At 50.4% G+C, this 13,302-nt stretch overlaps 2 protein-coding genes across 2 annotated transcripts in view; both read left to right on the top strand.

Annotated features, from left to right (window-relative positions):
• Positions 1-7,926, top strand: part of ABHD2 (abhydrolase domain containing 2, acylglycerol lipase) — an 88,083-nt gene extending 80,157 nt beyond the window's left edge. The window contains exon 11 of the mRNA XM_043494190.1: positions 7,796-7,926. Coding sequence (XP_043350125.1) covers positions 7,796-7,803 — 8 coding nt within the window. The 3' untranslated portion in view covers positions 7,804-7,926. The remainder of the gene's footprint in view (positions 1-7,795) is intronic.
• Positions 7,812-13,302, top strand: part of FANCI (FA complementation group I) — a 40,305-nt gene continuing 34,814 nt past the window's right edge. The window contains exon 1 of the mRNA XM_038419480.2: positions 7,812-7,947. The gene's annotated coding sequence lies outside the window, so the exon portion shown is untranslated. The remainder of the gene's footprint in view (positions 7,948-13,302) is intronic.

The following is a 13,302-nucleotide window of genomic DNA, read 5'->3' as shown; positions in this document are numbered from 1 at the left end:
TAGAGGTGCTGGGCAGCCCGCCCCACACAGCTCTGCTGCTCCTTCACCCCGACCTGCATACCCCTTGCTGGTCCAGCACAGGTTCCCACATGCACAGCTCTACCAATGCACCTCACCTACAGCACCCCCACTCCACCGCTATCCCATCCTGAGGCCTTGGCTGGGCCGCTGTGTGTCAGTCAGCGAGGATGAGCAATGCACAGCTGCTCTGTCGTGTTTGTTTCTTTTTTTAAATTAAAATGTGGTTAGAATTTGTAAATTACCCTGATGCAAACATAGAGAGAGTGAACTGTGGATGCAGCCCTTCCCTCTCTCTGTGGAGCATTACAGTGCAGGCACCAAGTTAGTAATTACCAAACATCCCAGCCTTGGTGCACAATGCCTCTGTGATACACCTATAGACTTGGAACAGAGGCAGTCTTTAATGATGTTCATTGCCAAAGGCAAGACAGTAACATTCCCCACAGGAGGCAATCTAACTGCAACTGAACAAAGAGAGATCACCAAGGTAAATACACTCTGCCCCAGGGCCAGCTTGTACCTGGGGATCTCAGGTGAAGGCTCTTTGTGGTAACCTTTGGAACCTGAAATCAATCCACTAAAAAAGGACTTTGGAACCTCTTCCAAATGTGTAGAAATATGAAGAGGGGACAGGCCCAGATTCCCTGCTTGGGTAACTCAGCTGACTTCAGGGAGGCTTTGGGCCCAGGGTAGGCTGGATAATGATGCCTCTTCATCCGCTTTGTTCAGTTAGACAAAGGTAACCCTCTCGGACTTGTTCACTTCTAAAAGGACCTCCTGGTTTCTCATGTATTTGGGCTGCAGTGGGTTCCCTCTCCCATGCACCAAGCTTCAGTTTTTAGCTGTGATGGGGTGGGCCCTCCTTTTCCTTGTGTTGTCAGACTCACCAACCAGCTACATTGACCAAGATCTTGCTGTAAAATGAGGCCAATTCTGGTTTGACCGTCACTCCCAAATGGCTGCCCCTTGGGAGTTTCCCAAGGACAGTTCATTAACATGCCCATAATGTTTCTGGCCCATGTCAAAAGCAGTAAGGTACATTCTGGAGCTGACTGAATTCCAGCCTTCTATGGGCATGTCCTATTGGCAGTTCCTCAGTCTCTGCTCCCTAGCCAGGAGATTTCTGAGGATGAAATTCCAATGGAGCCCAGAGATCGTCCACCTGACCTCTCTTTCCCAAATAATTCTCAGAGCTGAATGTGAGGACTCTTGCCAGATCAGCCTTTTATATGGAGAACTTGATTTCAGTGATCACTGGGCATCCCTTGGGCTTTTCTCATGTCAGCTGGGCGAGAGGGGAAGGGTATGATGGTCCCACTTGAACACCGAACTCAGAGCCCTTGCACCCAGTCAGAGGGTTTTGTTAGCCAGTGCGTGAGTGGTAACGCAGTTGGAAGCCCTCTCCTTGGGTTGCTGGCCAACTTTGTATTAATTCGTGCTAAGGACTCTGCATCTTTCCATATCTCAAGATCCTTTCACAGCTAGTGCTGCTGTGAACAAAAATCTCTTCTCTCTTTAATAAGAGGAAGGTCTAACTTCCCCTTGAAGGACACTTCATCCTTGGGAACAAGGTAAGTGAATACAAGGGCCCATTGAGAACCACTCAATCTTAGCCAGGCTCTTATTCTGAAGGAGTTTTCTGAGGGGAGCTCTGGCTAAGTGGCTGGTGCAGGAATGAAGGGTTTTACACAAGGTATGTTTTGTAACTGCTGGGATTTAAGGATTTGAATTCCATATCATTGCACTGCAAATGGAATTGAAACCCTGCTGGGAAGGAGGAAGGAAGGAGACACATGACTCGGGATGGGGGCAGGCCTGGGGAGAGGTGGGGAAGGAATGGGCTTCTGCCAAAATCACTACAGTTTGATACTCCACCAGCCAGGGATTTGAAACTCATGCATCTGCGGGTGCACAGTTCCCATTGTAGGCTCTAATGCTACACCTTGCCCACACTAAAATGTCTGGAGCATCCTCTACTCCTTTCTCACCTACAGCTCAGTCCAGCTAGCAGGAAGATGCCTGATGTTAAGGGATATTGCCAGTGCTGGGAACGATATCTGCTCTGGGAAGCCCAGCCAAGGATGTGCATGTGTGAGGTTCTTCAGGGAGGGTTTCTTAAGGTGTTGGCTTCCCCAGATCCTGTCACAAGGGAGACTGGCTGGGAAGGTTCTAGATCCCTGGGAGTCTCTCCTGCTTCAAAGGGAAAGTGTTTCCCTCTTGACTTTAACAGGACCCATGAAAAGCACCTTCCAGATTCACTATCCTGCCCACTGAGCGATGTCCATCTCCAGTACACTGGGCCCATTGTGGTCGGTTGGGTGACCCGTTTGCAATCGATGGTGCCGGCAGCTGCTTTGTCTGTGAATCAGTCAGAGCCCCTCACAAGCAGGTTATCAGAGTGGAGAAACTGATGATGATAAAATGAGCATTGTTCTGTCTGGCGGCAAGTTCAATTATCACTAGGGGCTGCATGAGGGAACACCGGGCTCCTTCCTGCAGCTGGGGTGGCTGGAAAGCCTTCTCTTTCTCTGGGAATCCCCGAGACACAGCAGAACGGAAGGGGCCACAGGATCCCTAGCACTGCAAAGATCTTGTATTTATTGGCTCTTCTGTGGCGATCGTCTCTATAGTACCTGAGCCTCATGCACGTTGGGAGTTGGGTCGGGATCCCGCTCTGGGAGCTGAGGCCCAGTGAGATCATGTGACTTGCCCATGGTCACTCAGTGACACTGTGGCAATTGGTCCCAAATCTCCTCACTCCCACACAACCTTCCTTCCTCTCGGAGATGCCAGGAGGCTGTGGTTCCTAAGGGGTTTGAGGCTGTGCTGAGTGGAAGCACAGAGCAGTGGGAGAAGTGAGGAGGAAAAGAAAAGACAATCTACCACTGGATGTAGAGGGAGATGGCGGGAAGGGCCACAGTCTCCTTGGAATAGCAGACGAGAGACCAAGTGGTCCTAATGGATGGTCCTTGAGGCAGGTCTCTCCTGGCTGCTGCAGCACTTCTGTAGCTGTGCTGGGGAGCGAGTGTCCCCTGCCTGGTGGGGAGGAACAGGACTCCAGGTTTCCTGCCAGTACAAGCTCTATAGATTCTGGGCTGAGGCTGGGCTGCAGTCAATACAGGACTCCCACTCAGGACAGCAGCAGCTGGGCCCCTCTCCTCTCCTGCTCCTGGGCAGCAAGGACTAGGAGGGTGCCTCACCCATGTGAGCTATTGACACAGATGGGGGTACAAGAAGGGAGTTCCCCTTGCAGCGCTCTGAACCTGAGCATAGCCGTGGCACGGGGCTGGGTGGAGAATTGTGGGGAGGGGCAGGGAGAAGATCCTCTGGGATGCTCCTCAGATTTCACAGCTCATTTCCCCTGAGAAGTGCATGGGCGTGTGGATCGGTGGGTCCCTCAGCCTCTGCTGTAGCATGGAGCCAGGCTGTGTGTTCCAATCACTCTTAGCTGTCGGTTTATTGATAGTTACATTTTCAAGGCTTGTCTCAAGGAAAAGGATTGTTTTAAATGAACCTTCCTGGAGCCCAAAAGCAGCTCTGTTAACAAATGGCCCCCTTCCATCTCATCCGTGTGCGCAGGGGACATGAACACCTCCGGCCAGTTGCTGTCAATGTGTCAGGGAAAGGAGCGTCTCTTTGTGACCCAGATTTGGCCCAAAACAATGTTTAGAAAGTGCATGTGCATGTGTGTGATATGGAGAGAGAGAATGTGGATGGTGGGGATGCTATGAAGTTTTTCATAGAAGAGGGTGTGTTGTGTAGTAATCAGTGCTGGGGTGCTAGGAGTCTCACATTCATAGATTCTCCTCCTGGCTCTGCTAGTGATTTGCAGTGTGATCTTGGACAAGTCATGTCCCTGTTCTGTGCCTCAGTTTCCCCATATGTGAAATGGAGATAGTAACACATACCCACCTCTACAGGGTCAAGACTGAGGTTTTAATGAAAGCTTCTAAAACACAGTGTGATGTTCAGATGAAAGGTGCTAGAGATTTGGAATCTATTGTAACATGCAGCCTGGTATGTATGTTGCACCTCTGCCTGCTCCTGGATGGAGTCAGAGCTGTGCTGTGTGTCATAGGCCCTATAATGCTAACAAGTAATGGAGATTCTCCTTTAATTTAAGTGGCAGGGGAAAAATATGGATGCTATCTCTACAGTCATAGTGAAGCACAAGGACAGCCAGGAAATCCCAGGGGTTGCAGTATATTTAATGCATATCATTTAAAATCCTTGTCTGGACCCTCAGTGACGCTACTAAGGTGCTGCTGAGCACCCAAGAACAGAGATTGTTTCTCCGGGGATGGTGGAGGGAACTACCTCGAAGGAAGGGGTGTTGGGGTGCTATCAGACCCAGAGGGCAACCGTCAAGTGCTCTCAGCTGCATCGTGCCTGGAATCCTTTGGGGATAACAGGGCAGGCCGCATGTTGTTGTGTGAAGCAGACTCTGCCAGGAGTCCTGAGTGTTCCCCATCTGGATCCCTGCCTGCTGAGGACCCCTGAGGTATGTGGGCTGGTGAGACGTCAACCCCCATTCAACGTTGCTCTTTTCAGTGGCTCCTGTCCCTGATTAACGCAGGGCTTACAAAAGCCCTAACTCTGTGTTTGCTCTGTGTACCGATCATTCCGCTAAATCCCAGCTACTTAAACACAGGTTAAACTCCCTCATGCAACAAAAGCTGCCCCTTGTCTCCTATTGCTTAAGGAGTTTACACAAACTCTGATCCCAGCCACGCGTGAGGGGAGACTCAGAAGAGAAAGTGCAGCTGGTGCAGAGCAGCGGGGGCCAAGGAGGGCTTCCAGAAGTCCCAGAATCATGAATGGGAACTTTGTGCAGGGTCAGCTCCTCAGCTCCATACTTCCTTACTCTGGCCCCTCCATGTGTCTGCACACTCCTTCTTCCATAGCAAAAGGCTCCTGTATGATACTCACAGAGGACAATCTAGGGGCACTTCTTTCTCCAGAGGAGTCATCTGGGCAATGTGGGACCTGCCCAGCTACTTCAAAGCATGTCCTTGCGGGTGGCTTGTGTGCCCACCCCTAGCTGGTGACAGTCAGGCCCATAGCTGATCCACACAGGGAGTTTCCATAGCAGTGTGAGTGGCCCCATGTAGTCACACTTTATATTTACTGTGCTATACAGGCAATACCAGTGTTTGTGTGGCTTGCTGTCCCCAGCTGGGACTTTATTCTTTGCAGGAGGTTCTCCTCCCCTGGAGAATTTATCTCTGTATCTTCCTGTTGGGGAGCAGGCTTTAGAAGTGAGTTCCCTAATAGGCAGATCCCCTGGGATTCCCTGTAATGTCTGGTTAGGGAGAAAGCCCTCCAGGATTCCCTTAAGGGGGAGTTCTTACTCCCTTGTGTTGGTGCATGGTCTGAGTCACAGTCTAGCCCCATGATTCTATAGAGATAAGGTTCCTTTCCCTGCCTATTTTTAGTTTTCCTCTTGACTAATAAAACTCCCTTCCCCTTCTGTGGTAATCTGCCTCTCACCTGGGCTTCATGGAATGGACACAACTCCATCTGTTTGCTGATAGTTTTGTGAATCAGTATCAGTACCAAGAGGCTTGATCCTGTGTTCACTGATGTTGATGGTAACTACTGACGGATTTCAGCAGTACAGGGTCAGGTCCAATGTCAGCACATGACCATTAGCGGCTGGCAGCATATATGTCTGAGCACTCTGCCCCAAGGACCGGGACAGGTAAGCTCACACACACAGTTCTAGGGAAAATGTCTGCTAGAGAAATTCCGCTGCTTCCACGTTTGGAGACGTGTCCTGTGTCACATCATGATGCCATCACATTGCAATGTTGTGACAATGCTGCCTGTCACATGCAAGAGCTTTTCCCCCTTATAGATTGATGCTGATTTATTATGAACTATATTTAAATTAGGGATTTTTTTAGAAATAACATCCTGCAACTTGTAAGAGAAACCTTTCAAAATCAGAACAGTCTCTAGAAATCTGGAAGAGGTGGGAACCTAAGTGGACCCGCAAAGAAGAGCACAAAGTCTGGCTTTTGTGCAGGCCAGGGATCGGCAGCCTTTGGCACGCGGCCTGCCAGGGTAAGCCCCCTGGCGGGGCGGGCCAGTTTGTTTACCTGCCGCATCCTCAGGTTCGGCCGATTGCAGCTCCCACTGGACGCGGTTCACCACTCCAGGTCAATGGGGGCTGCAGGAAGCGGCACACACGGCAGGTAAACAAACTGGCCCGGCCCACCAGGGGGCTTACCCTGGCGGGCTGCGTGCCAAAGGTTGCCAATCCCAGGTGTAGGCCCTACAAGAACAACAGCTTTTTGATTTCTCTGTGAGCCCCAGAAACTAGAGAGGATTTCCCATTGGATAAGAACCATTTTAAAGCCAGTCACATCTGAACTTAAATGACTCGACCGTGAGTCTTTCAGTTAATATGAAAGAATAATGGGTGTTTTTTGTCACCTGGCTGTTAATGCTGGTGAAGAGATGCCAATTGCTCATTCATGTCCCATGTGGGTAAAGTATTAGAGTAATAAATATCTAATCACAGGAGGCTGAACTGAGATTTTTATTTTAGCCAAAGTTTGCTGCCTTCTGATGGTACAAAATTCATGTGAACCTCTCCTGGAGCAGCCAAAGCCATGTCTGGGCAGTAGCTTCACTGCCCTTCCCTTCCTTGTTTTCAGGCAAATTTATAAAGTCCCTGATGGGGACTTGGGCCTGCTTCTCTCCCTGGTGTCACCATTTAGATCTGTGCCAAATGGGGGGTCAAATACTCCTGGGTCAGGATCCTCTCCTTGATCACTCCACTGAGAGTGCATTACACCCTCTGGACCCTTGCTTTGAACAAGTGTGAACAGTGACACAAGCAGCAAGATATGGCAGAATCAAGCCCTTGCTGACTAAAACCACACTGCTGACTGCTTTTGGGGACCTGGTTTTGCCACCCAACACACACCTGTGGGTCTGTAGAACTAACCCTATGGTCCAGGTTCAGCCAGGCCCATCACCCAAGCCTGGAGTGCTCTGTTCCTACAGCATGGGGATGTGTAGGGGACAGAGGTGCTATGCTCCCTCACACCGGTCACTAGAGCCTCACCTCACAATATTTTATGGCCCATAGGGATTCCTGACAGTAATTACCACCCTATGCCCAAATGGGATCTGTCTGCACTGGGGCAGGACGAAGGAGGGTTTCAGATACCTTGCCCTCCCCTTATTCACACCAGGATCTGCTTTGCAGCCCAACCCAAGCAGACTCAGAGCTCATCAGGGAGAAAGGCAATGGCTGGGAAAGGTGGTGCCCTGCCCAGGGTAACTAAGGAAAGACCATCCAATGTTTGATCGGTGTGCAGAGAATGCGGGATGGGCCTTAGAGGCACTGCAAACACTGGTGTTTTGGGGAGGGTGGGTAGCGTATATACAGTATCTTGGGAGTTGAGAGTTGAATACACCACCTGCCTACAATGATACCTTCCCTGGCTTAGGGCTCATGCGGGAGGTGGGGGTCGCTGGCAGATTGAGTCAGGCAAAGGCAGAAGCCCTGGCTTCACAGCAACTCAGTTGGCTTTTATCAGCCTTCTCTTTAAGAGCCCCATTGTTTCAGAAAAGTATCTCAGTGCTCGAGTGCCCTCTGCCGGCTGCAGCTGCCATGAAACAGCTGAGAGGAGCAGAGGCAGGAAGACCTGGATAGAGAGAAAAGACAAGTTTTTGTGGCTTGTTTTTCACCAAGTCCAGGCTTCTCACCCCCTGCTTCCCCTCCATTCAAAGGAATCAATCCAAGTACTTTGTATTGCAGGAAAATGATTGTGATGGATACATCCACCTGATCCTGCCGGAGGGTCCCAGCTCAAAGCACAGAGAAAAAGGACCTGCTGCCTCACCACCATGCCCACCTTAAGATCCTACAGTGCCATCAGTTCCTGACCCCAAATCTGCTCATTTTTAGAGGTGAGTACTACCTGAGTTATACAGGAGTCACTTTGGAGAAGGAATCTGCCTCTGGGATCCACTGCACTGTAACAATTTGTTACCTGACACAAATCCCTCTCATTAAGGGAACAGGTCCCAGATCACTTCTGCACGGCAGGACTGCAGCCACTTTGGGTACCAGTGTGAACCTAACGTTATTAGTCAGGCTTAAGTAGGTCGGTTTTCTGGCCCAAAGATCAGGGGACTGTCCTGGTTTTCCAGGGTCCCCCTCTTAGCTTGAGAGACCAGCTTGTGGGATATTTACAGAGTCTTCACAATTACTGTAGGTTGGATGTTGCACTGGGATGTTGCATGATGACACAATGACACACAGCACCAAGTGATGCATGTTGTGGCATATATGCTTATGTGGCAGCAGCTTGGGACTGCTGGGGAAAAGAGCAGATTGGAAGGCATCTGCACTTCTGTTCGGCCTGAACAGGGATTGATAGACTCTTCAGGGTGACCCAACATACAGTTTTCATCTCTGTGACTGCCTGACCATTAATGCATGTCACATTTATTCAAATTACTCTTATTAAATCTGAATCAGAATATACACATCACTACAGCTTTGTTTATCTGTAGGGCCTACATTATGAGCAGTGTTGTTTAGTTTGGAACTGTAATAGATTTCAAGACACATAAAAGAAAGTTACAGGTCAGCAACAAACTCCCTTGTGACGACTTGTTTTTCCTGTGGCATAGAGATCATAGAGGTACAATGGCTTTTGCCACCCTATAATGTTTAAAGTAAATTGGTAAGGTTGCTTAGCAATTCACTGTAAAGAAATTACAATGCAGAGCATGTGGTTTTTCATTGTTAGTATCTCCCAGCTTGAGAAATCTGTTTCAGAACAAAACAGAGCTAAGAAGTGTGATGATGATTTAGTTGGTGTTGGTCCTGCTTTGACCAGAGGGGTTGGACTAGATGACCTCCTGAGGTCTCTTCCAACCCTAATCTTCTATGATTCTATGAAGTGGGGGGATTTTCTTAATGTTTTGTATGAATACTGTGCGTGCCTCAGTTTCCCCAATGTGTTGCATGATTAACTAGGTGGTGGGACAATGGCGTTTGATCTTTGCAGTGAACCCTAGGGGACCAGATGTGTCTGTTGTCTAGCTTTCTGGGCCCAGACAATGACTGGATATTTCATAAATTAGCAACCGATGGCCGGAGGACCCACCCTCTGCAAGAAGCCAGTTGGCTATGACGAGTTGGAGAACAAAGAGAGAGGTGGAGGCCAGGTGACCAGTTTTGCTTGGGGAAACACAGTAAAGGATGGAGGAGGAGCAATAGAATGACTGAAGGTGGGCTGCTAAAACAGGACACTCTACTGGTTTGGGTCTTGGAAGGTGTCGGGGGGGAGAGCCAGGGTTCTGGGTCTGACCAAGATGGACTTAGATATAATTTTCTGGTTTCTGTGCGAACAAAGAACTTACCTACGCTGTGTTCCAGACAACTAATAAACATTAGTTTATTTGGGTACCAGTGTGTTTATTTCTGTTTCACAACGCTGGCCAAGAGTCACTGCTGACTGCGGAAGATGGGGGGCATGGCTCCTTTGGGGACGAGTAAGGCTTCCTCAGGTGTCCTATTCAGGTAGACTCACTGCAGGAGGCTCCTGGCATGGAACAGGGTAGCTGAAGGCTCTGAGGTCATTCCCAGGAGGCTTATCCTAGTGACAGTGTGCCCAGAGGTGTGTCATACTGAGGGTCCTGCCTGGGTTTGATTCAGAGCTGTTCCAGAGCACTGAGCCTGTGTACCTGTGACAGGAGCCCATTTTAGCTACAAATGGAACCATTTATGAAAGGTGCCAAATAGGTGGGGCCACAATAATTGCTAATGCCCTGCCAAGGAACAGCATGTGCTGTATCTTCTCCACAGGACATTGAGGCAACCTATCCTTCCCTGGAAGGAATGAGACCAGTGTCTTGGTTGTCATAATAAAAGTGTCAGTGCCCTGTCAGCATTCCCTCCAGAAGGTGACCTGACAAAGCAGAAAAAACTCCTGCTGAATCTTAGGGCACAAAAGCAGAAGTTACCAAAAAGAAAATGTACATAGCTTCCCTGTCCTGAGTAGAAACCCCACTGCATCCTGCAGGCTGCCACCTCACTAGACAAGGAGGGTTCAGCAGGGCCAGCAGCTCATTAAAGGCTCTCTGCTGTTTTCAGAACCTGCTCATGATGCCCTGTCACCTGCAGATCCCATAATGACACGCAAGGATGGAAGTGAGTTGCACACACCAGGTCTCAGCTGGTATTAGGACCATGCCCAGCAAAAAGGCAAGAGGAGAATGATACTTTGTTTGTATTTAACAATTTTTCTGGCAAGAGAAAGTGTTGATGCTCCCCAGGGATAAAAGGGCTTGAGAAAATATAAAGGGTTAGAAATTACCTGACACACAAGCCTCCTGTGGGCTTTTCAGTAGAAGGGTGGGGAGGGGGGGGGGGGGGGGGTGTGTGTGTGTGTGTGTGTGTGTGTGTGTGTGTGTGTGTGTGTGTGTGTGTGTGTGTGTGTGTGAGAGAGAGAGAGAGAGAGAGAGAGAGAGAGAGAGAGATTGATTGAATGGGCCTATATGGAAGACAAAACAGAACCCCTGTTGAACTGTAAGGTACGCAGCTTCCACTGAGAAACATCTTCCCTGGGACTCTCCGTTGCCTGAGTTTTTCTTTGGTAGCATAGCCTTGTATTCTTTCAATCACTCAGACCCCATTTTGGCCAGTTTCCTGATTCTTTCACCTCTTATCCTTGCTGCCAGTTGGAGGAGCAGCTGGAAACATTCATGACTCCTTTGTGTGGGATGCATTTCCTAGTCATTACTTTCCCCCTCCAGACCATATGCTCTTCTTCCCTCTTCTTATCTCATGGACTCCATAGAGATGTCTGTAAAAGGCACTTCTGCCTGCTTAGTGATTCATGACGTGCTTGCAGAAGCTCCATAAGGATGTGGTAGGAGACACGTTTCCTTGTGCATGCTGACAGCACTTCCAGAAATAGCCTCATCAAAAACAATACAGTATTTGACAGTACCAGCCCCCTACACTATATGGTTGTTGTTACTGCTTTGGTACTACTGCGAACTGCAACTTACAGTAAGTCTAATTCTAGCAGTGTTGTTGTAGCTGTGTCCATTCCAGGATATTAGAGAGAGACAAGGTGGGTGAGGTAAAATATTTTATTGGACCAGCTTCTGTTGGTGAGAGACAAGCTTTTGACCTACACGGAGCTCTTCTTGAGGTTTGGGAAAAGTACTTAGAATGTCACAACTAAATACAAGATCAAACAGTTTAGCAAAAGTAGTTAGCCCAGGGATCGGCAACCTTCGGCACGCAGCCCATCAGGGTAAGCCCTTGGCGGGCCTGTGCAGTTTGTTTACCTGCAGCATCCGCAGGTTCGGCCGATCGCGGCTCCAGGCCAATGGGGGCTGCAGGAAGTGGCACCCTTCCTGCAGCCCCCATTGGCCTGGAGCAGTGAACTGGGGCCAGCGGGAGCCACAATCAGCCTAATCTGCGGACGCTGCAGGTAAACAAACCGCCCCGGCCCACCAGGAGCGTAACCTGATGGGCCGCGTGCCAAAGATTGCCGATCCCTGAGTTAGCACCTATTCTAAGTGACCATTCAAGGAGAAGCTTGTCTCTCTAACTAACAGAAGTGGGTCCAATAAAACATATTGCCTCACCCACCGTTTCTCTAATATCCTGGGACCAACACGGCTACGACAACATTGCATAGAACTCCAGCCAGTAATTTCATCACTTCTTCAATCTAGTAAGCACTGAATAATGTGAAATGAGTTAATGGTTCCAAGAAACCTCAAGATGAAAATCCTAACACATTTCAAATCAAACTGGATTCAGAGTGGTTCTATGTTCCTGAAATTTGTGTGCTCCATTGCCCCCTAAGGGTAAAAGAGGGGGTTTATTTGACAGTGTCTGTTCTAAGAAAGCCCAATTGAGAGCAGATGTTGAAATGCATGTAGATGTGGTGGAGGTGGGGAAGATGCATGAAAAGCAAGCTTTTGGGAGCCTGACTTTGAGGATGAGCATTTCTAGGCAAGCATTTCAGGCCCTGCTAGGAAAGCCTCAAAGGGGAAATAGAGCAATGAGTAGAACCCAGGGAGCTGTTACTGGCTGGGGTGACTCTGAGAGCAGGATTGTTCAATTCCTATTAAGAGATAGGGCGCCACAATGTATCCAGAGAGGTGGACATGTGTATTACCCGTCGCCCCTCTCCGCCCCCCCCCCCAGAAGTGAGGAGGGTTTGGGGTATGTGTAAGGAAGCACTGAAATAGCCTCCTCTGTTTTGTTATTGAAAGTTCATCTGGGAGATTTTTTTGTTGAATTCCATGCTGGCGAAAGGTGCCGAATATAGGGCCCTAAAGAAAGAGTCCTCTTTTGACCCACTGAACAAGGATGGCACCCCCTTCCACTGCCCAGCCACTCCTTAGCTCAGCCTTTATGGCCCCTTCAGTCCTTGGCCTCTCTGCTGAGAGGGTTTTGCATAGGGTGACCACCACAGAGCCAGCCTTAGGGAAACTGGCACCCTGGGTGAAGTTGTACTTTGGTGCTCCTGGCCCCCATCAGCATGGTGTCCCCTCCGGTTGCCTCTGGCCCCCATGGCCTCCCCACTCTCCCACACCTCTAGCCTCTGAATGGTGCCCCCTGTGCCCCTAACTCCTGCAACGCCCTCCTGCACCCATGTGGAGAAACTGATCTGGGTGCACGGAGCAGCTGGCTTTATTGCTCCCCCGCGCCCCCCCCGAACACTGCTCCTCTGTGCACCCCTAGGGGGCTGTGGGGGGGGGGGAGTGAGGAGCGAAGTCAGGGCTCCCTGCATCCAGATCACTGTCCCCACGGGGGCTGCATAAGGGGAGGACAAGGGAGCAGCTCCCGATGCCCGCCTCGCAGCACCGCCCAGGCGGGGGCAGTGACCTAGATGCAGGGAGCCCTGACTCCCCCCTACAACCCCCTGGGGGGGGGGAGAGGACCGTTGGGGGAGTGGGGAGCAGTATCTGTAGGGAACCGCTCACCCCCCCCCACAATGTTCCTTCACCAGGAGGCAGCAGGGAGAAATCGGGGCGCCCCCCCCCCACGTGGCACTCCCCTGCCAGCCAGGAGCAACTCGTGACTGCCACAGGGCGCCCCCTTGACCGTGGTGCCCCGGGGGTGGTCGCCCAGGTGACCCACCCCCTAAGGCTGGCCCTGGGGGGGCCCATATTTCCCAAATGGGACACCGCAGGGGGCTGGCTAGCTCCCTCCTCCCTTCCCACCCCCGCCGCCCGGGGCTGGTCCGAGAGCCCCCCGCTGCCCCCGCGAAGCCCTGGCCGGCA

Source organism: Dermochelys coriacea, chromosome 10 (genome assembly GCF_009764565.3).
Source record: "Dermochelys coriacea isolate rDerCor1 chromosome 10, rDerCor1.pri.v4, whole genome shotgun sequence".
Classification (NCBI taxonomy): domain Eukaryota; kingdom Metazoa; phylum Chordata; order Testudines; family Dermochelyidae; genus Dermochelys; species Dermochelys coriacea.
The sequence above is the reverse complement of the archived record's forward strand: the minus strand, read 5'-3'. Positions and strand labels throughout refer to the sequence as shown.